The 24,692-nt window shown below is 45.8% G+C and overlaps 1 protein-coding gene across 1 annotated transcript; it reads right to left on the bottom strand.

The window, feature by feature from the left end:
* Positions 1 to 3,854: 3,854 nt before the first annotated feature.
* LOC142258767 (uncharacterized) lies at positions 3,855 to 15,544 on the bottom strand. The gene is made up of 3 exons (XM_075331368.1): positions 15,412 to 15,544; positions 15,215 to 15,328; positions 3,855 to 10,142 (listed from the first exon to the last, which is right to left on the bottom strand). Exons 1-3 carry the CDS (start codon positions 15,542 to 15,544, stop codon positions 9,508 to 9,510), a joined length of 882 nt encoding a protein of 293 aa, XP_075187483.1. The 3' UTR covers positions 3,855 to 9,507.
* Between the last annotated feature and the right edge of the window lie 9,148 nt (positions 15,545 to 24,692).

Here is a 24,692-nt window from a genome sequence, read left to right as displayed (position 1 = left end):
GTAATTGCAGTATTGGTAAAATTATTTGTAATGCTTGTAAAGAAAATTCTAGGAGCTAATTGTAGCTGTTTTTCAGGAACATGCAAACCCCAAAAGAGAGAAGCTATTGATACTAAATCCCTCCAAACTCAAGTAATGATGACCATAACAACCACAAAGAGATGCAGATGTATGATATGTGACAAAGATACCATGGCAGACTTAACCGACTGTGCCTACTGTGGAAGTCCTATGGAATCGTTTGACCACAAGATGCAAGGACATCAGCATGAAAAGAACTTTAATATTGTGTAAAACACCATAAAGTGTGTGATATATAAACACACTACAAGGACTATACATATTGTGTAAAACACCATAAAGTGTGTGATATATAAACACACTACAAGGACTATACAAACATATATCACATTTATATAATGAATAAACTGGTAGAACATATATATATTATACTACATATAGCCTTATATAGCCTTAAGTATATGTTCCCCTCTAGGAACAGTAGATAGGATGGGTATAGGGACATGTAGGCCGATCCCACAGAGCACGTTTGAATGGCAGGGCCCCATAATGCGCGTAGGGAAAGCCTAGTGTATTGTGAATGTAGGACAAGGCTCTGCGGTCTACCCTATAGGAAGGGACAGATGAGATAGAACATAATTAATCAAAAGAGGGGAATTGTTAGAGAAGCCATTTTGTATGCTTTTTTAGTATAGAAGTTAGACAAAAGTTCATTGATTACATAGCTATAGTTACGCAATCCGTTATGTAATCAGAGAATGAGTAATTGATGTTCTATTCCACATCTGCTATTGTTTATACGGTCATCTTGACCTGGAGCTTGTTTTTATAGTTTTAATCAGTTTTTATAGTTTTAATCACATCTCTTGAAACACTTTTTATTACATATCTCTTTGGCTTGAAATATTAATCCTTTCCTTATGTGATGATATCTGCCAAATATGGTCATTTGGGATAATGACTATATTTGGCATCTATCTAAAGTTATGTAACTATATCACATGTCTCATATTGTGTAACATTGTGTAATCAGCTTGAAAAGTATAAAAGAAACCTTCAGATCCAATAAAGGGGCAGAGCTATTTGACTCACTATAAACTCCTGTCTTTATGGTGTGTTTAACTGTACTCTCACAACCGGCCGATCCATCATCTACCTGAGAAGGTATAGAGCAGACGGCCACGGTCTGCACTCTATGTCAGATGAATGTGCTGCCGGCGCTGCACTCTTGCGCCGGCAATACAATCATCTGACACAAATCACTGACAGTGACACTGCAGCTGCCGCGATAGTGAACAGGGGCACGGGCTGGCGGCCGCACGAAGCAGGGATGAGGCAGCGGAGGGAGCGCGGGACATGTGAGAATGGTTTGTGTGTTTGTGTGTGTTGGAAGTTAACCCCTTAGCGACCTATGACGTACTGGGTATGTTATGGATCCCTGGTACTTAAGGACCCATGACGTACCCAGTACGTCATAGCGAAATCGCGGCCCCGTTGGCTGCGATCGCTGCAAATACCTTAGATTCGGGGAGGAGGGGACCTCGGGAGGGGTGGTGTCTCCTCCCCGGACCTACGGAGGCTGTGATTGGCTGAGCGGCGTTCGTCAGCCAATCACAGCCACTAATGTTTCAGCCATTGAAAATCGCTGAAACATTGAAATGCAGCCAAGATCAGGGCAGCTGTAGCACCAATCATTGGCTGGAGCTGGGTGACCTGTGTTTCACCCGCCCCCAGCTCTGATTGGAGAGACCGGCCTTGTGACCGATCTCTCCAATCACTCTGGATCTGGGGCCGCAGACCACTCCCCTCAGCTTAACTCTGGCGTCTGTGGAAGGTGAGGGGAGCTGCTGACCCATTACTACAGGATGGGGACAAAGTGCGCACATTACTATGGGATGGGGATAAGGTTGGGGACATTACTATAGGATTGTGACATTCCAAGGATGGGCACAATACTATTAGATGTGGACATTATTACTATAGTATGGGGACATTACTATAGGATAGGGACTAGGATGGGCACATTACTATAGGATAGGGACTAGGATGGGCACATGACTATAGAATGGGGACAAGGCTGGGGACATTACTATAGGATGTGGACAAGGTGGGCACAGTACTATAGGATGGGGACTAGGATGGGCACAGTACTATAGGATGGGGGCATTACTACAGGATGGGGACAAGGTGGGCACATTACTGTAGGATAGGGACATTACTACAAGGGGACAAGGGTGGGAAACATTACTATAGAATAGGGATAATGCTGGGGACATTACTATAGGGTGGGGACAAGGTTGGCACATTACTAAAGGATGGGCACATTATTATAGAATGGGGACAGTACTATAGGATGGGGACATTGCTACAAGGGGACAAGGATGGGGAACATTACTATAAGATGGGGACAAGGATGGACACATTACTATAGATTGGGGACATTACTATAACATGGGGACAAGGATGAACACATTACTACAAAATGGGGACAAGGATGGGGAACATTACTTTAGGATGGGGACAAGGATGAGCACATTACTGTGGGATGGGGACTAGGATGGGGTACAATACTACAAGGGGACAAGGATGAGCACATTACTGTGGGATGGGACACAATACTACAAGGGGACAAGGATGGGCACATTACAACAATATGGGGAACATTACTAAAAGATGTTGGTCAAAATTTCTATATAGTGCTAATTGTAAGACTATTAGTTACAAGAAAGGGATAAAATGTAAAAAAAAAATGTTTATATTTAAACAAAGAATGTGCACGTTTGCTATAATGAACAAGTGAAAATGTTCAAAATCAGTGATCCCAAGGTGTGTAAAAAAATAAAATAATATATATATATATATATATATATATATATATATATATATATATATATATATATATATATATATATATATTATATATGGTACCAATAAAAATGTCACTTTGTCCTGCAAAGAATGCGGCCCCCCAAATTATTTTTTTTTCTCTGTGTGGCTCATACACCCAGCCGAGTTTGAGACCCCTGTTCTAAAGGATTCTATTTAGTTACCTGTTTCCAAAAGGAGGGGGTCAGCTTCATAGGGGTCTTGTTGAATTTTTATGGATTTTATAATTTCTATATGACACCGGACTACATATTGATATTTTTCCAAAATATTAACCCATTGAAAGGCAAGGTCAATTTTTGGATGCTTTCCTCGACTTGGTGCTTGAATAGTTCATTAAAAACAGAAATATTACACGCCAATCGACACAAAACTACCTAAATAAAAAAGAAAAGGTTGCCCTAAAATCATTATGCAATGATTCAGATACAGTAACTATCAATCGACAAGGGGGATGGAATAGTCATCCATCAGGAAGCTCAGAATATTCTCCCAACCCCATACACGGATTACAACTATGGATCCTTTTTCTACATTTAAAACAAAATATGCTCTCCTCATAACAAAAGCTTTTGAGAAAGGAATCTTAAAGAGAACCAACCACCATCCAACATATTATATAACGATTTAGAAGAGACATCAGCTGGATTGATTGCAATCTACAGTAAGTAGTATTATTTTCCACAATGTCATATTTTAATTTTTTATATAAAGAGGCATCAATAGCACTATACATCCCGCCTTGTCTGACTTACGTATAACCAAATAGTTGTTCTTTTTAGTTCACAATCGGCAATAAATTGATTTTTTGTTAAATTATATACTTTATTTTTAGTGGAGGAGACATAACGGTGCAGAACCAACTGGTCCTTTTTGTTTAATATTTCTTTATTGTTTTCAAGAAAAATTATATGACAAAGCATGAATATAGATAATTTTGTAGTGGCCGGTTTTACAGAATATGGAAAAGTTGCAGTTTGGTCTGGGCATTTAAATCTTATACAGCATATACTACAGTGAACTTTATCGTAGGTCTTACAAGAAAAATTCTATATAACATCCTTAATGACATCTTATCCCAAGTATATATCAATCGTTTATCTTTTGTTCTATTTAATATGTAGATGCCAATATCATTCTGTATAATCTTTCCATATATTTCAATAAGTAAACCTATGTACACTAATTAGATAAGCAAGAGAAGGAAAAGAGGGGAAAGAAAGAAAAGCAAGGGATGAAAGGAGAAGAAGAGGGAGAAAGCGAAGAGAAAGAAGGAAAACACGAGAGAGAGAGAAGGGGAGATTATGTAGAGTTCTGTGACGTCGCACCACGCCACCCTCCCATCAGGAGGGCCACTTCGCCCTGCCAAACATCAACGTGGCAGCGTGCCTGTGAGTAACCAGGATTGGAATTGTTGTGTTTCTCTGAATTGAAGCCACGGATACCAGGTGGAAAAGCATAGTGAGTCTCTCCCTTCATCAAATGCTCTTATCTCTTCCAAACGTCTCAGGGCATCCATAGCCCCCACCCAGTCTGCTCTTCTCAATGTATAGGTGGACCTCCAATGTTTCGGTATGATCTGTCTCATTGAGATCATGAAGTATGAGAGCAGACCTCTCTTCGCCTTAGAGATTACCCCCCCCCCGTACATTGAGAAGAGAAGAGTGCCACTTCCGGCGAGGGTGTCACTCCCACATGATGTAAATGATTATAGAGAGCAAAGACGTCTTCCCACAATCCCTGGATCCCTGGACAAGACCACCAAACATGCAGCATGCAGCATTGTGCCCACCGAGGTCTGACACCTCCAGCAAGTGTCTGAGACCTCTGGAAACATTCTGTGGAGCCTGGCGGGTGTCCTGTACCACCGTGCGAGGATTTTATAGTTGAGTTCCTGCATTCTACATGAGATGGTGGATTTGTGTGTTAGGTTAAATGACTTATGCCACTGTTCTTTGGAAAAAGTCTTTCTCAGTTCTGACTGCCATTGCCCTACATACTCGGGCAGGTCCCCCCCCGTCCCCCCGGACACTGTTATGTTGTAGATTATCGAGACTGTGTGGGGAGGTGTTTCTCGAAGGAAACATAGTCTTTCAAATGGAGTCAAGTCCCTATGCATCTCAGATCTCGGAGCCAGAGAGTCTACAAAGCTATGTAGTTGTAAGAATTGAAACCAATGACTTGGCTCTCTTGGCTGGTCATCTAACAAGGACATCAGTGGTCTGCAACCCTGTTGAGTAATTACATCTTTAACACATGGGATCCCTCCCGTTGGCATTGAAATCAAGCTGGGACGGATTTCACGAAGCCAGCACTGGAATGCAGGGTTGCCCACCAGTGGTGTCATAGGGCCCGGTTCCCCTGTCAGCCTATATCGCCTATTGGCCCTCCTCCATGCGGTAGCCAGAGACAAGAGAATCGGGGAAATTCCCAGGGTCTCCAAGTTGATTCTAGATGATAACCATAAGATTCCCTGCGTCATGGTCGCGTGTAAATCACATTCAATCTCTACCCACAATTTTCTGTCCCTGTTATGGAGGAGATCCAGTATGCAATTTCCCACCGACGCCGCATGGTACGCTTTAAAATCAGGTAGCCCATCCCTCCGCCCCAGCGAGACCTATTCAACATGGAGTATTTCAGTCGGGGTCTGGTATCGTGCCATACAATTGCTGATCATCTTTTTTAACTTGAGGAAGAAGTTTTCTCCTAGATTCAATGGGATTGTCTGGAACATATATAGTATTTTGGGTAGGACATCCATTTTAATTGTATTGAGTCTACCAAACCACGAGATGGGGAGGTTATGCCAAGCCGTGAGGTCTTTTTGTATGTTTTTTAAAAGGTCTGGAAAATTATCCATGTTCATATAGGTCTTGGTGTTTAGAAGGTACCCTGATCCCCAAATATTTAATGCAATTGCTGTTCCACTTAAAGGGAAAAACGGGTTTGAGGGCATCCTCTTCCACCGACGATAGCGATACGTTTAGGATCTCTGTTTTTTTTAGGTTTACTTTAAAGTTGGAGAGTCCACCAAAAGTCTCAAACTCCTGTAGTATAGCGGGTAAGCTTATCCTTGCTTGTGTCAAATATATCAGGAGGTCATCTGCAAACAGTGCCAGTTTATGAGACATTGGTCCTATCTGTAACCCCTTTATGGAGGGGTTTTTCCTAAGCGCGTTTGCCAGGGATTCCATTACCAAAATGTATATGTATGGTGATAGAGGGCATCCCTGTCTGGTGCCGTTTCCAATACTGAATGGGGTTGACAGGCGTCCGTTCACGCCCACTTGTGCTGTTGGTTCACGGTATAGGGCCTTTACCCATTGTAGTAAGCGCGAACGGACGCCAATTGCCTGCAGCGTGACTTCTAAAAAGCCCCAATGGACTGTGTCAAATGCTTTTTCGGCATCAACTGTCAAGAGGCACATTGGGGTTTGGCGTTGTCGGGCTTGGGCTACCAGAGACAGGGTTCTGATTGTATTATCACGCGCCTCCCTCCCTGGAACAAATCCTACCTGGTCTTTGTGTATCAGTTTGGGAATGTTGGGGCCTAATCTCAAAGCTATCATTTTAGAGTATAGTTTAATATCCACGTTTATTAATGAGATAGGTCTGTAATTGGCGCAAGTTAGTGGGTCCCTGACAGGTTTTGGGATTACTGTTATTCGGGCTTGAAGTGTCTGTTTAGGGAACTGGCATGTTTTTGTTATGGAGTTAAAGGCTTTCAACATTATAGAGCTACAGGCTTCTCCACATATTTTGTAGAACCGGGGGGTAAACCCGTCGGGGCCAGGACTTTTGCCAACTTTAAGGGCTTTAATAGCATCGCTTAGTTCAGTGTCTGAGAAATCCTCTTCTAGGCTCTCAGCCTCTGTATCCTCAAGAGGGTCTGGTGCATATTTATTGAGGTATTCTAAGATGTTATGGTGTCTCGTGTCAGATAATGGGGCATGTGGAGTTGGGATGTTGTAAAGTTTTGCATAGTAAGTTCTAAATTCTTCCAGTATGTCAGGGGTAGAGTGGATCTGAGTTCCTGTCTGTGAGTTTAGCGAGAGTATTGGAGTTTGTGCATATCTGGGATGTAGGGTTCTGGCCAGTAATCGTCCACTTTTATCTCCAAACTCAAAGATATTCCTGCGGAATTTATCCCTGGCACACAACGTTTTTCGGTCTAGTATGGATAATATTTGGTGACGAATGTTAGATATTTCTATTTTGAGTATATCACTGGCTCTGGATTTATTTATCGTTTCTTTGTGGCCTAGCTGCAGCAGTAGTTCTTTTAGCTCCCTTGCACTTTCTTTTTTAATTCTGGATCCATGCGATATGCAAACCCCCCGAATCATACATTTTAACGCTTCCCATTTGACTGGGTCTGGTGTAGGATCTGCCGCATGATCTATTTTGAAATTTGCAATGGTCTTATGGATATCTTCCAGACACTGCTCATTTTAAAGTAGATTATCATTAAATCTCCAGGTGTGTCCCGTGTCCCCTCTGTCCCTTACCCCAATTTCCCCATACACTGGTGCGTGGTCCGACCAAAGGAAGACATCCATCGAGCAGCCCGGGGATTTGTCCAGCAAGTCATGGGATATGAAGATGTGATCTAATCTGGTGTAGCTGTTGTGTACTGTGGAATGAAAACTGTAGTCTCTGACTCCGGGATGCAGGACCCTCCAAAGATCAACTAATTTAAGGGATGTCAGTTCCCTTTTCAATCTACGTAGTGCCGAGGAGGGGATTGCGGACCTACCAGAGGACGAGTCCAGGACCGCGTCTTGAACAAGGTTGAAGTCTCCTCCCACGATGATACAGGTGCCACCCGCAAACTCAGCCAGCCCCCTCAAAGTCTCCAGTCCAAAGGATACCTGGTCTTGTTTTTGAAAATAGATGTTAGCAATAGTATAGATGTTATTCAAAAAAGATATTTTAAGAAATAACCAGCGTCCCTCCTGGTCAATGAGAGTGTCAAGGATTGTTGGCTGGAACGTTTTGTGAAAGGCAATGGAAACCCCACATGCTTTCCGGCTAGGGTGAGGGCCATGAAACCACGTCGGGTAATTTTTGGTTTTACATTTAGGTGTATTGGAAGCTATGAAGTGTGTCTCTTGGAATAGAGCTATTTTAACTCCCTTCCTACGAAGACGATATAAGATTTGACTCCTCTTTTCAGGTTTATTTAAACCTTTAGTATTGTAGGTGCAAAAGGTTAGGTGCGACAACACAGAAAAGAGTGGGAAGGGGATAGAAAGAGAGAAAAGAAAAGGAAAAAGAAGAAAGGAATAGAAATAAGATAGTTAAGAAAGAAAAGGAGGTAAGTAAGCTAAGTAGGACTAGATGGCCTACTGCTCCTGAGTATCTACTAGTCGACTATTGTCTAATGTGGCACTCCGCCACGTCCCTAATAGAGGTACGGGGAAGCCTACGGCACTTCAAGAGCTCCCCGTCCCCACGACAGACCCCCACATGAAATATGAATAACAATCCACATATGCAATTCAATAATGGTCAATAACTTTTCCTTCCCTCCCTCCTCCTAACCCCCGAATGTTTGATATATTTCAAATATAAAACATATGGCACCGGGAGAACACGTTACAACCAACTTAGAAAATTTTAATTAAACCAGAGCTCAATATCAGATCTAGATGAAGGGGAAGGGGAAAAGGAGAGAAGGGGAAAGACAACATGCGAAGATAAAGGACCAGTGGGGAGAAGCAGGAAAAATTTGGGGGGCAGGGAGAAAAAAAAGGGGGGGGGGTAAGAGAGTTGAATATGGTGTGGGGCATATGGTATGCATAATTATGGGCGGGGGAGAATAGGTGGTGAGCCGGGTGCTAGAGAGTGATGAGAGTGTGGAGAATGTAGGAAGGGAAGGGGGGGGAGGAGATGGTACGATGGGAGAGGTGGGAAAAAGCATTGATATAGTTATGCTCTATAGATGGGTAGGTAGGTAAACAGTAAAATATAGTGCTGGAGGTCTGCTTCCCATAGCTACTGGAGTCTGTTGTAATATTGGGCTGGAGCCTTGCTCTGCCTGTAACTTCTCTGGAGATCGTTGTTGTGTCTGGGGCAAGGGGTTATCAGTAATCCCCTCTGTGGTGCCCAGCTTTAATGTGTCTGCATTTAGAGCTGTGCTGGCTGCCGGTATGTGTAGGGGCAGTGAGGTCGCTCCTCTGCATGTTTGCTGAGTGTTATCTCCGGTCTCAGTATCTGCCGGCGCCATCTTGGAGAGAGCAGCAGTGTCAGACTGAGAGGCTGCTGCCCCGAAAAAGCGGGCGATATCAGCACCTTCTCCCTCCTGGATCTGTGTGCTCGTCGCCCGTCCCCTCCTGCGCGCCATTACCGTCCTGGAGCCCGGTGAGTGCCTGTGTTATTGGAGTTCTGCCGTGGGTCTGTGGGAGCTCCTTCTTTCTGTGTCCTAACCTGCCATCGGCTAGCTCTGCCGCCCCGGCTTCTTCCCATGTTTAATAAGATCTGATTTATAGGAATAACATTTTCCACATTCAGAACATAAAAATGGTTTATACCCTGTGTGAAGTTTTCCATGGTCAACAAGAGTTGATTTCCTAGTAAAACATTTACCACATTCCATCATGAGAATGGCTTCTCCCCTGTGTGAGATCTTTGATGCCTAACAAGATGTGATTTCTGAATAAAACACTTCCCACATTCTGAACATGAAAATGGCCTCTCCCCTGTGTGAATTCTTTGATGCTCAGCAAGATCTGATTTCCGAATAAAACATTTCCCACATTCTGAACATGAAAATGGCTTCTCCCGCGTGTGAATTTTCTGATGTCTAACAAGGTCTGATTTCTTAATAAAACATTTCCCGCACTCTGAGCATGAAAATGGATTCTTTCTACAGTTAATTTTTTGATTTTTAGCAAGGGTTATTTTCCAAGTAAAACATTTTTCACTTTGGGAGCTTGAAAATGGCTTCTTCCCTGTATGCATTCTATGATGTTTAAAAAGATCTGATTTCTGAATAAAACATTCACTGCATTCTGAGCTTGAAAATGGCTTCTGCCCAGTGTGAAGTTTTTGATGATCGTAATTTTGGACTGGTTTGAAAAGATGAGAAGAAAGAGCTTTCCGAGGAAGGACTGGAGGTATATATGGGACAACAGCATGCTCTTCATAAATATCATGTGTGATACTTTGATAATCTGTTTTAAATTCTGAAGAAATTAGAGATCCATCTGAACTCCCAATACAGTCATCTGCTAAAAATAAACACAATGTTATTATTTTATAATGATATTATCTTGAAAGTACATTTATTTTTTTTAAAACCATACCATCAGAAATTAAATTAGGAAAAAAATGTATCCTGAATCTGTTGTCCATTTTCGACACCTAAAAGCCCCGTTACATGGGACGATATATCTAACGATATGTCGGCGGGGTCACGGAGTTTGTGACGCACATCCGGCATCATTAGAGATATCGTACCGTGTTACACCACTGAACGACTGTGAACGAGCAAAAATACTCACCTTATCGTTGTTCGTTGACACGTCGTTCATTTTCATAATATCGTCCCACCTTCTCTGCGCCGGTTGTTGATCGTTCCCGAGGCAGCACACATCGCTCCGTGTGACACCCCGGGAACGATGAACACAGCTTACCTGCATCCCGCCGGCAATGCGGAAGGAAGGAGGTGGGTGGGATGTTATGTCCCGCTCATCTCCGCCCCTCCGCTTCTATTGGCCGGCCGCTGTGTGACACCGAACGTCACTCCCCCTTCAGGAAGAGGATGTTCGCCGTCCACAGCGACGTCGTCTGGGAGGTAAGTATGTGTGACGGGGGTTACCGACTTTGTGCGACACAGGCAACAAATTGCCTGTAGCGCACAAATGATGAGGGCGGGTGCAATCGCACATGCGATCACACGATAAATCGATGCGTGTAATGGGGCCTTAAAAGTTACATCTTCGTTAATTTGAATCTCCCATTCCTAGCACCAGTTCTCTGAAATGTGCTACAGTAAATAATCTGATTGATTTTCACAATGTGACTGCAGGATAATGAGAGACAGGGGGCTACTATACTGTCCCTCACGCTAGGGGCCATAAGCTATTCCTAACCTCTGGATTACCCCTGAAGATGGAGATGCCGGAGTCCCGTGCCTTACTATTCTCTTGACCAAATCTAATCTGTTATCCCTCTGGAAAGGAAGGGGCAGGAATATGATGGAAACACAAATTAAGCCAGAGGGGAACAGAGATTAAGACAGACAGGACACATTGCAAAGTCACAAAAATAAACAGTGAGAGACTAAGGAGAAAAGGAAGAGCAGGAAGGCAGCAACAAAAATACAACAAGGGTTTACACTACAACAGCACACAGGAATAATGCACAACAACCATCGGTAAGTCTGGATTACAACACCTCACTAGAAAAATAAAGGTAAACTATAGCTGGCATTAATGAGATAGTCCAGCCAGCATATACAGAAGGGGAGCGAACGATACTTTCCTCTCGACAGCATGTGATCAAAGACATTAACAAGCATCCCAGCAGAAAATAATTTTTGCTAGCCTGCCCAAGCCTCTGGTTTTATGCCTGCGTCTCCTTGCGCTGCTCACAGACATCAGAGAAAAAGTTAAAAAAAAGAGTTAAAATACAGAGTACCAGAATCTATAATTTCCACAGATCCTGACGCCGCCATGACAGTTGGCAAAACCTGCAAAAATCTCCTTGTAACATTGATCCACAACATAGACCTTCTCAAAGAGATTTTCGTTCAAAGATGAACATAAAAAAGTTAAAGACAGATGCTGGATATGTATTAGGGTTTTCCGGGACTGTAATGTTGATGGCCTATCCTTAGGCTTTGTAACCAAAGCAGGTAGCAGGGTCTTGCGGTTTGTGCAGATAAACAGTAGGGCTCCAATTCATCCAGAACAGCGATGTAGACTGAAAAATGATGTCAGGGACTGGAGTGAAATTTCTGGCATAGGGAACGCCGGAGTTTGTTATGAATTAGAGAAGCGGTGGCATCACACCCTTCTTGTGCCCAAGCTCTGCCCATTTTGACAAAACTGGTTAAAATTGGCGTGAAACCTTGAAAAGTCGCACAATTTTTTTACAACTCTGTGTTGCACAACATTTTTTGAGAACTTTTGAAGTGATTTATGCCAGAATTCTGCCATAATTGCTCTGATGAATCAGGGTCTAGGTGTCAAATCTCCTTCTGTAGGTGTCTCCATTCCTTCCAGGGTAGTTTGCCAGTAGTTCAGATTCTCTGAAGCAAACATTTTATTACATCTTCTTTAGCAGTTGAAAACTTTTGCATTTCAATGTGCGGCTCAAACTCTGCCCATTTTGGCAAAGCTGGTTAAGATTGAACACACACACACACACACACACACACACACGCACACACACACACACACCAGCCTGTCTCCTCCAGCTTTAAACTACGATGCTGAAGTTGGTTTCTTATTCGTCAGTTTCTTATTCGGCAATTTAGTTTTTTCAGTTTTTTATGCATTTATCAACAAAAATGACACATCATAATAATAAAATACAATGCACTGAGGTGCCCTAATATACATACACTCAAAACCAGCTGCGAAAATTATAAAACTGGCAAAAAAATGGGCATCAAAGTGGGCACCAAAGTATGTTAGTGAAAGGGTTAAATGGCTTTGGGCCACTGATCTAACACCACAATTACCTATCTAGTGATGCCTCTAATCAAACTCAAGTGTCTCCAGCCTGGCCCAAAGGGGTTCTGGGCATCAGAACTGGCATCAAAGTGGGCACACAGCCAATTTTCACAGATTTGAATAAGTAACCAGTGTTTTTGAGGGGTTAAATGGCTTTGGGCCACTGATCTCACACCACATTTACATACCTAGTGATGCCACACATCAAACACAGATCACTCCAGCCTGGCCCAAACAGGTTCTGGGCATCAGAACTGGCATCAAAGTGGGCAAAACCCCAGTTTTCACAGATTTGAATAAGTAACCAGTTTTTTTGAGGGGTTAAATGGCTTTGGGCCACTGATCTCACTCCACATTTACATACCTAGTGATGCCACACATCAAACACAGATCACTCCAGCCTGGCCCAAACAGGTTCTGGGCATCAGAACTGGCATCAAAGTGGGCAAAACCCCAGTTTTCACAGATTTGAATAAGTAACCAGTTTTTTTGAGGGGTTAAATGGCTTTGGGCCACTGATCTCACACCACATTTACATACCTAGTGATGCCACACATCAAACACAGATCACTCCAGCCTGGCCCAAACAGGTTCTGGGCATCAGAACTGGCATCAAAGTGGGCAAAACCCCAGCTTTCACAGATTTGAATAAGTAACCATTGTTTTTGAGGGGTTAAATGGCTTTGGGCCACTGATCTCACTCCACATTTACATACCTAGTGATGCCACACATCAAATTCAGATCAATCCAGCCTGGCCCAAACAGGTTCTGGGCATCAGAACTGGCATCAAAGTGGGCAAAACCCCAGTTTTCACAGATTTGAATAAGTAACCAGTGTTTTTGAGGGGTTAAATGGCTTTGGGCCACTGATCTCACACCACATTTACATACCTAGGGATGTCCCACATCAAATTCAGATCACTCCAGCCTGGCCCAAACAGGTTCTGGGCATCAGAACTGGCATCAAAGTGGGCAAACCCCCAGCTTTCACAGATTTGAATAAGTAACCATTGTTTTTGAGGGGTTAAATGGCTTTGGGCCACTGACCTCACACCACATTTACATACCTAGTGATGCCACACATCAAATTCAGATCACTCCAGCCTGGCCCAAACAGGTTCTGGGCATCAGAACTGGCATCAAAGTGGGCAAAACCCCAGTTTTCACAGATTTGAATAAGTAACCAGTGTTTTTGAGGGGTTAAATGGCTTTGGGCCACTGACCTCACACCAAATTTACATACCTAGTGATGCCACACATCAAATTCAGATCACTCCAGCCTGGCCCAAACAGGTTCTGGGCATCAGAACTGGCATCAAAGTGGGCAAAACCCCAGTTTTCACAGATTTGAATAAGTAACCAGTGTTTTTGAGGGGTTAAATGGCTTTGGGCCACTGATCTCACACCACATTTACATACCTAGTGATGCCACACATTAAATTCAGATCACTCCAGCCTGGCCCAAACAGGTTCTGGGCATCAGAACTGGCATCAAAGTGGGCAAAACCCCAGTTTTCACAGATTTGAATAAGTAACCAGTGTTTTTGAGGGGTTAAATGGCTTTGGGCCACTGATCTCACACCACATTTACATACCTAGTGATGCCACACATCAAATTCAGATCACTCCATCCTGTTTGGGCCAGGCTGGAGTGATCTGAATTTGATGTCTGGCATCACTAGGTATGTAAATGTGGTGTGAGATCAGTGGCCCAAAGCCATTTAACCCTTTCACTAACATACTTTGGTGCCCACTTTGATGCCCATTTTTTTGCCAGTTTTATAATTTTCGCAGCTGGTTTTGAGTGTATTTATATTAGGGCACCTCAGTGCATTGTATTTTATTATTATGATATGTCATTTTTGTTGATAAATGCATAAAAAACTGAAAAAACTAAATTGCTGAATAAGAAACTGACGAATAAGAAACCAACTTCAGCCCCGAATAAGAAACCAACTTCAGCATCGTCTTTAAACTTCTGTAATTAAGAGACCTTTGGTCACATGTCATGATGTCAAAAAAGGTCCTTAAGCAGTCCTATAATCGGTATATAAACACTGAGGCTGCAAAGAGAATGGGGGGCCCTGTGAAATTGTCCAGTTTGCTCTCCCTTTACCCTAATGCCAGTCCTGCATGCCAGCCTGTCTTCTGTTCAGTTCATTTAGACTCCTGCAATTAAGAGACCTTTGGTTACATCATGTCACATGACTCTGAAGTCATCAAAGGTCCTTAAACAATCAACCTAAGAATACAACTGATGGGGACCCTAAGAGAGTGGGGTTCCTGAGAAATTGCGCAGTTTGACTCCTCCCAACGCTGGCCCTGACTGTAACTAGGGCTTATTTATGGAGGAGGGCTTATATTTCAAGCATTCTCCAAAAGTCCCATAAAATCATGCTAGGTCTTATCTTGGGTGTAGGTCGTATTTTCTGGGAAACAGGGTATTCATGAACCCTCTGCAGGTCTTTGAGTTGCTTTCATAACAACATAGAGAAGGGACTAGAAACAAACAGCAGAAGAAGCAGAAGCAAAGAAAATACAGCTGAAAAACCCAGAGCAGAAAGTCTAAAAATGTAAACACACAACTACTGCAGAAAGTACATGAGTAGATATCTCTTACTGGATAGAGCTGGAGGAAACACATCCTGAGGAACATCGGGATCTTCTTGTTTACAGTCCTGTGGGAGAAGAGGACGGGGACATCTCTCTGGTGTTGTCCTCTTACTGGATAGAGCTGGAGGAGACACATACAGGGACTGAATTCATTCCTTACATACAGATAATTATAGGCCGTGTGTATTTAGTCCTGTCTATTACCTGGTGATGTGAGGGGCTGGGGATCCTTCATCATGACGTCCTTGTACAGATCTTTGTGTCCTTCTAAATACTCCCACTCCTCCATGGAGAAATAGACGGTGACGTCCTGACACCTTATAGGAACCTGACACATACAATGATACCGTCACCCCCGATCCCTTCATAGCGTTACTGTATAATGTCCCAGCATTCCCAGCAGTGTCACCTCTCCAGTCAGCAGCTCAATCATCTTGTAGGTGAGTTCTAGGATCTTCTGGTCATTGATGTCCTCATGTATCGGGGGGTGAGGTGGAGACCCCGTGATTGGGCTCAGGGGTCTTACCCATCCCTCAGACACAGGGGCCTGACAGCGCTCACTAGAGGTCTTCTTCACTACTGTGTAATCCTGGATATGGAGAGACACAGTAATAAATCTCACTCCAGACATTTCCAGAGTCCTCACCTCTCCAGTTCTGTCCATCTGTTATTCCCATAGATAAGAATGATGTAATGTGACGTCATCAGAATCTCTCACCTCTCCAGTAAGCCGGAAGAGGATCTCTAGGGTGAGGTGTAATATCCTCTCCGCCATCTTGTCCCTGTCCATATCCATCCTTCACGGGGCAATCAGGAGAATTCTCTTCTATAGAAGATCTCCACTGAGAGGATCCGATATTGTAGGGACCTGAATGGGGAGAAGATGACGATGCAACATCATAAAGAATCCGCTGTAATAATACAATTACTGGAGATAATAAGGGGAAACATATAATGAGAACATTCTGGAAGAACATTATACTGTGTGGGGGCAGAAAGGGTCCGAGGACTGAGGGCAGAAAGGGGCCGAGGACTGAGGGCAGAAAGGGACCGAGGACCGGGGGCAGAAAGGGACCGAGGACCGGGGGCAGAAAGGAACCGAGGACCGGGAGCAGAAAGGAACCGAGGACTGAGGGCAGAAAGGAACCGAGGACTGAGGGCAGAAAGGGGCCGAGGACTGAGGGCAGAAAGGGGCCGAGGACTGAGGGCAGAAAGGGGCCGAGGACTGAGGGCAGAAAGGGGCCGAGGACTGAGGGCAGAAAGGGACCGAGGACTGAGGGCAGAAAGGAACCGAGGACTGAGGGCAGAAAGGGGCCGAGGACTGAGGGCAGAAAGGGGCCGAGGACTGAGGGCAGAAAGGGGCCGAGGACTGAGGGCAGAAAGGGACCGAGGACTGAGGGCAGAAAGGGGCCGAGGACTGAGGGCAGAAAGGGGCCGAGGACTGAGGGCAGAAAGGGGCCGAGGACTGAGGGCAGAAAGGGGCCGAGGACTGAGGGCAGAAAGGGGCCGAGGACTGAGGGCAGAAAGGGGCCGAGGACTGAGGGCAGAAAGGGGCCGAGGACTGAGGGCAGAAAGGGGCCGAGGACTGAGGGCAGAAAGGGGCCGAGGACTGAGGGCAGAAAGGGGCCGAGGACTGAGGGCAGAAAGGGGCCGAGGACTGAGGGCAGAAAGGGACCGAGGACCGAGAGCAGAAAGGGGCTGAGGACTGAGGGCAGAAAGGGGCCGAGGACCGAGGGCAGAAAGGGGCCGAGGACTGAGGGCAGAAAGGAACCGAGGACTGAGGGCAGACGGGTTTCCTCACTTCCGGCCTCTCATAGTTGGGGTGTTTGTATCTATCAGAAGAAAAGGAACAAAAACCTCACGATTCATAGAAATCAGCGAGAGAAAAAGACCAAGAAAGTCTCAGAGCTGAAGGGGTTAATGCCGCCTGCCCCAGTAATGGGGAATCTCCACACACCTCCACCTGCAGAGCCGCACACTAGATATATAATAACCTGCACCTACCTCCACCTGCAGAGCCGCACACTAGATATATAATACCCTGCACCTACCTCCACCTGCAGAGCCGCACACTAGATATATAATACCCTGCACCTACCTCCACCTGCAGAGCCGCACACTAGATATATAATACCCTGCACCTACCTCCACCTGCAGAGCCGCACACTAGATATATAATAACCTGCACCTACCTCCACCTGCAGAGCCGCACACTAGATATATAATACCCTGCACCTACCTCCACCTGCAGAGCCACACACTAGATATATAATACCCTGCACCTACCTCCACCTGCAGAGCCGCACACTAGATATATAATACCCTGCACCTACCTCCACCTGCAGAGCCGCACACTAGATATATAATACCCTGCACCTACCTCCTCCTGCAGAGCCACACACTAGATATATAATACCCTGCACCTACCTCCACCTGCAGAGCCGCACACTAGATATATAATACCCTGCACCTACCTCCACCTGCAGAGCCGCACACTAGATATATAATACCCTGCACCTACCTCCTCCTGCAGAGCCGCACACTAGATATATAATACCCTGCACCTACCTCCACCTGCAGAGCCGCACACTAGATATATAATACCCTGCACCTACCTCCACCTGCAGAGCCGCACACTAGATATATAATACCCTGCACCTACCTCCTCCTGCAGAGCCGCACACTAGATATATAATACCCTGCACCTACCTCCACCTGCAGAGCCGCACACTAGATATATAATACCCTGCACCTACCTCCACCTGCAGAGCCACACACTAGATATATAATACCCTGCACCTACCTCCTCCTGCAGAGCCGCACACTAGATATATAATACCCTGCACCTACCTCCACCTGCAGAGCCGCACACTAGATATATAATACCCTGCACCTACCTCCACCTGCAGAGCCGCACACTAGATATATAATACCCTGCACCTACCTCCACCTGCAGAGCCGCACACTAGATATATAATACCCTGCACCTACCTCCACCTGCAGAGCCGCACACTAGATATATAATAACCTGCACCTACCTCCACCTGCAGAGCCGCACACTAGATATATAATACCCTGCACCTACCTCCACCTGCAGAGCCGCACACTAGATATATAATAACCTGCACCTACCTCCACCTGCAGAGCCGCACACTAGATATAATACCCTGCACCTACCTCCTCCTGCAGAGCCGCACACTAGATATATAATACCCTGCACCTACCTCCTCCTGCAGAGCCGCACACTAGATATATAATACCCTGCACCTACCTCCACCTGCAGAGCCGCACACTAGATATATAATACCCTGCACCTACCTCCACCTGCAGAGCCGCACACTAGATATATAATACCCTGCACCTACCTCCACCTGCAGAGCCGCACACTAGATATATAATACCCTGCACCTACCTCCTCCTGCAGAGCCGCACACTGGATATATGGCTGCTCTGTGCTTACAGGACCTGTGATGATGTCACATGAAGGGGAGGAGTCAGGGTCACATGATCAGCGCCTCAGTGTATGCAGGACTCTGCTGTGCTGGGTGTCATGGTGCTGGATGAGGGGAAGTTTATGTGTGGGGTCAGGAGGGGTTTACAGTGTGGATGTAGCAGAACCGTGTATGTAAGAGGTGTACGGAGCGGAGCCGTGTGTGTACGAGGTGTACGGAGCGGAGCCGCGTGTGTACGAGGTGTAAGGAGCGGAGCCGTGTGTGTACGAGGTGTACAGAGCAGAGCCGTATGTGTGCGAGGTGTACGGAGCAGAGCTGCGTGTGTACGAGGTGTATGGAGCGGAGCCGTGTGTGTGTACGAGGTGTACGGAGCGGAGCCGTGTGTGTGTACGAGGTGTACGGAGCGGAGCCGTGTGTGTACGAGGTGTACGGAGCGGAGCCGTGTGTGTACGAGGTGTGCGGAGCGGAGCCGTGTGTGTACGAGGTGTACGGAGCAGAGCCGCGTGTGTACGAGGTGTACGGAGCAGAGCCGTGTGTGTACGAGGTGTGCGGAGCGGAGCCGTCTGTGTACTAGGTGAACGGAGTGGAGCCGTGTGTGTACTAGGTGAACGGAGTGGAGCCGTGTGTGTGCGAGGTGAACGGAGTGGAGCCGTGTGTGTACGAGGTGAATGGAGCCGAGCCGTGTGTGTACGAGGTGAATGGAGCCGAGCCGTGTGTGTACGAGGTGTACGGAGCGGAGCCGTGTGTGTACGAGGTGTACAGAGCGGAGCCGTGTGTGTACGAGGTGTATGGAGCGGAGCCGTGTGTGTACGAGGTGTATGGAGCGGAGCCGTGTGTGTACGAGGTGAATGGAGCGGAGCCGTTGTGTGTACGAGGTGTACGGAGCGGAGCCGTGTCGAAATGCTCCCAAAAGAGTTCATAACTGCGCCATTGGGAGCCATGGTCTTGGATTCTGTCAGGGGCTCACAAAGTGAGGTAATGGAGGCTGTAGGGAGACAGGAGACTGAAAGCCGTGGACGGACATGGAGCAGATATCCTGGAAGACCTGGGACGAGTAGCAGAGGCACTACCAGTCACAGGCATACAGCAGAAGTCCTGAAGACTGCAGACAGGCTGCAGAGGTACTGACACCACAGGCAGACAGGTAACTGAGGTATTGGAAGCCGCAGACGTCCTGGAGACCTCAGACAGGTGCAGACATACTGGAAGCCACAGGCAGATTGGTAGCTGAGGTGCTGGAGGCCACAGATAGTCTGGAGATGTTCTGGAGGCTGCAGACAGGCTGCAGAGGTACTGACACCACAGGCAGACAGGTAACTGAGGTATTGGAAGCTGCAGACGTCCTGGAGACCTCAGACAGGGGCAGACATGCTGGAAGCCACAGGCAGATTGGTAGCTGAGGTGCTGGAGGCCACAGATAGTCTGGAGATGTTCTGGAGGCTGCAGACAGGTCGCTGTGCACAGACAATAGTCCTAATACCAGGACACAGGTGTGTATCTTGGTAGTCTTATATAGGCCAGTTAAGCTCAGCACATGGAGCGTGTCCGGCTACTTACAAAGCCCAACATGGAGCACAAGAAAGTTTAGCAGAGCGGGGGAAGGGGCAGATCCCAGACACGGGACAGGCGTGTAACAAGTGGATGTGTTCAGCCAAATATACAACAATGATCCATAAAATTGTGACAACTCTGAATTTTTCTTCCCCTTACATCTATTGATTAATTCTCTATTGATCTATTCTCCCCTTTATCAGTGAATACCATTTATTTTTATCCTTTATCAAGTAAAATAATAATTGCAGATAGTAAAAGTCATTCTTCTGTTACCCAAATCTCTGCTGAACATTACACAATGTACATATCACATTCCTCTAATGCAGGGGTCTCAAACTCAGCTGGGTGTATGGGCCGCACAGAGAAAAAAATAATTTGGGGGGCCGCATTCTTTGCAGGAAAAAGTGACATTTTTATTGGTACCATATATTATTTTTTAATTTACACACCTGTGGATCACTGATTTTGAACATTTTCACTTGTTTATCATAACAATAGTGCACATTCTTTATTTAAATATATATATATAAAAAAAGTGATGATTAATAAAAAAGTCATACCTTATTTTGAGGGGGTTTTTTTTACATTTTATCCCTTTCTTGTAACTAATAGTCTTACAATTATCACTATATAGAAATTTTGGCCAACATCTTTTAGTAATATTCCCCATCTTGTTGTAATGTGCCCATCCTTGCCCCTTATAGTGTTGTGCCCCATCCTAGTCTCCATCCTTCAGTAATGTGCTCTTCCTTGTCCCCATCCTATAGTAATGTCCCCAGCCTTGTCCCCATCTTATCATAATATGCCCATCCTGTAGTAATGTGTGCATCTTTGTCCCCATCTTATAGTAATGTTCCCCATCCTTGTCCCCTTGAAGCAATCTCCCTATCCTGTAGTACCGTCCCCATCCTATAGTTGTCCCATTCTATAGTAATGTGCCCATCCTATAGTAATGTCCCTATCCTATAGTAATGTGCCAACCTTGTCCTCATCCTATAGTAATGTCCCTATCCTGTAGTACTGTGCCCATCCTTATCCCCATCTTAAAGTAATGTCCCCAGCCTTGTCCCCATCTTATCATAATATGCCCATCCTGTAGTATTGTGTGCATCTTTGTCCCCCATCTTATAGTAATTTTCCCCATCTTTGTCCCCTTGTAGCAATCTCCCTATCCTGTAATACCGTCCCCATCCTATAGTACTGTCCCCATCCTATAGTACTGTCCCCATCCTATAGTACTGTCCCCATCCTATAGTTGTCCCATTCTATAGTAATGTGCCCATCCTACAATAATGTCCCCATCCTTTAGTAATGTGCCAATCTTCTCCTCATCCTATAGTAATGTCCCTATCGTACAGTAATGTCCCCAGCCTTGTCCCCATCCTAAAGTCATGTCCCCATCCTATAGTAATGTGCCTATCCTTGTCCCTATCCTATAGTAATTTCCCTATCCTATAGTAATGTCCCCAGCCTTATCCCCATCCTATAGTAATGTCCCCATCCAATAGTAATGTGCCTATCCTTGTCCCTATCCTATAGTAATTTCCCTATCCTATAGTAATGTCCCCAGCCTTATCCCCATCCTATAGTAATGTGCCTATCCTTGTACCTATCCTATAGTAATGTCCCCAGCCTTGTCCCCATCCTATAGTAATGTCCCCAAACAATAGTAATGTGCCTATCCTTGTCCCTATCCTATAGTAATTTCCCTATCCTATAGTAATGTCCCCAGCCTTGTCCCCATCCTATAGTAATGTCCCCATCCTATAGTAATGTCCCCAGCCTTGTCCCCATCCTATAGTAATGTCCCCATCCTATAGTAATGTGCCTATCCTATAGTAATGTGCCTATCCTTGTACCTATCCTATAGTAATGTCCCCAGCCTTGTCCCCATCCTATAGTAATGTCCCCATCCAATAGTAATGTGCCTATCCTTGTCCCTATCCTATAGTAATTTCCCTATCCTATAGTAATGTCCCCAGCCTTATCCCCATCCTATAGTAATGTCCCCATCCAATAGTAATGTGCCTATCCTATAGTAATGTGCCTATCCTTGTACCTATCCTATAGTAATGTCCCCAGCCTTGTCCCCATCCTATAGTAATGTCCCCATCCTATAGTAATGTGCCTATCCTTGTCCCTATCCTATAGTAATTTCCCTATCCTATAGTAATGTCCCCAGCCTTATCCCCATCCTATAGTAATGTCCCCATCCAATAGTAATGTGCCTATCCTTGTCCCTATCCTATAGTAATTTCCCTATCCTATAGTAATGTCCCCAGCCTTATCCCCATCCTATAGTAATGTGCCTATCCTTGTACCTATCCTATAGTAATGTCCCCAGCCTTGTCCCCATCCTATAGTAATGTCCCCAAACAATAGTAATGTGCCTATCCTTGTCCCTATCCTATAGTAATTTCCCTATCCTATAGTAATGCCCCCAGCCTTGTCCCCATCCTATAGTAATGTCCCCATCCAATAGTAATGTGCCCATCCTTGTCCCTATCCTATAGTAATTTCCCTATCCTATAGTAATGCCCCCAGCTGTTACGGGGGGCTGTCTGATAATAACCGAAAGGAGTATCAGACAGTCAGGGTCCACCGTGCAAAGACTTTGCTGCAGACTATGGCAGAGTGCAATACCTCTGTTAACTCACAGAAGGATATAATAAGTAAGTAAAGCAATTCCTCCCTTACTTGGAGGGTGTGTGGAATGATCTCTGTTAACAATCACAGAGACAAAGGCAATGTGTGCGAAATGGCACCTACCTAGGTCCGCTCTTCTAGTGGTGCAAAAGAGACGAACAGCAGCGTAAGCCGCACAAAGCTCCTACCTGCGTTCGCTCCACTAGTGTGCGAGGACACGAACCACTAGATATGGCACCTGCCTAGGTCCGCTCTTCTAGTGGTGCAAAAGAGACGAACAGCAGCGTAAGCCGCACAAAGCTCCTACCTCTGTTCGCTCCCCTAGTGTGCGAGGATACGAACAACTGCCAGACGCAGTATAAGGAACGTTACCCTAGCGGCAACGTCCACCTACGAGTAGAATCACAAGGCCCAGCCAGACCATGTGCCTCAGGCACCTGCCTATGTCCGCTCCCCTAAGAGGTAAGGATACGGACAGCAGCCGAAGCTGTAAGGTATAAGAACGCTACCCTGCCGGTAGCGCTCACCTAGCATAGACAGAGGAATGCCTAGAGGAACGCGCACAGAGCGTCTACTCATATGCATGAACCAAGAGGACTGAGCACCATGCGGCGTGTGTCAGGGTCTTATATAGACTCTGTGCCTCATCCAAGATGGAGGACACCAGAGCCAATCCGCTGCCAGAACGACAGGAGTGACGTCATGCTGGCCTATCACCGAGCAAGACGTCACAAGCACATGACCAGCGACCAATCGGCATAGAAGGTGTCAGAGACATGTGACCTCGTGTCAGCGATGATGTCACCCACACATGTGCAATGGCTCCAAGATTGGACTTAGTCTCCGGCGCTCGCACATGTGCAGTAGCAAGAAATCTGGACTTAGTCTCCAGCGCTCGCACATGTGCAGTAGCACGAAATCTGGACTTAGTCTCCAGCGCTCGCACATGTGCAGTAGCACGAAATCTGGACTTAGTTCTCCAGCGCTCGCACATGTGCAGTAGCAAGAAATCTGGACTTAGTCTCCAGCGCTCGCACATGTGCAGTAGCAAGAAATCTGGACATAGTCTCCAGTGCTCGCAGCAACCGTAACAGTACCTCCCCCTCAAGGGCCCCCCTCCCGGCGACGCAGGTAATCGGCAACTAAGTCGGGAGCATGGACAGCCTCCTCAGGCTCCCAAGAGCGATGTTCCGGGCCATAGCCCTCCCAATCTATCAAGAAGAACCTGCGCCCTCTAACCATCTTAGAACCAACTATGGCTCGTACCTCATAGCTAGAGCGAGAGGAATCAGAGGCAGGAGAGTGCACTTCACGAGCGTGAGGTAAAATAGCCGGCTTTAGCAGTGAGACATGGAATTTGTCATGAATCCTAAGATGGACAGGTAACTTCAATTGATAGACTACAGGATTTACCTGTCGAAGAACCTCATAAGGACCCAGGAAGCGAGGAGCAAATTTGACAGAGCTCACTCTAAGTCTCACGTGTTTTGCAGAGAGCCACACAAAGTCCCCTGGAGAAAAGACAGGAGCCGGGCGACGAAACCTATCGGACACCGTCTTCATACGGTCCTTAGCTGCTTGGATCGACTCTTGAGTCCGATCCCAAACCTCTCTGGCATTAGTTGCCCAGTCGGCCACAAGAGGAGGAGGTGCAGCAGCGGGAAACGGTACCGGTACCCTAGGGTGTTGCCCATTATTGAGTACGAACGGTGTCTGCCCAGTGGCCTCAGCCAGCGAATTGTTAAGGGCAAATTCTGCCCAGGGTAGGAGGGAGGACCAGTTATCGTGGTTCTCAGCAACAAAGTGTCGAAGGTATATAATCATAGATTGATT

This window comes from Anomaloglossus baeobatrachus (genome assembly GCF_048569485.1).
Source record: "Anomaloglossus baeobatrachus isolate aAnoBae1 chromosome 5 unlocalized genomic scaffold, aAnoBae1.hap1 SUPER_5_unloc_1, whole genome shotgun sequence".
Taxonomy (NCBI): Eukaryota; Metazoa; Chordata; class Amphibia; order Anura; family Aromobatidae; genus Anomaloglossus; species Anomaloglossus baeobatrachus.
The sequence above is the reverse complement of the archived record's forward strand: the minus strand, read 5'-3'. Positions and strand labels throughout refer to the sequence as shown.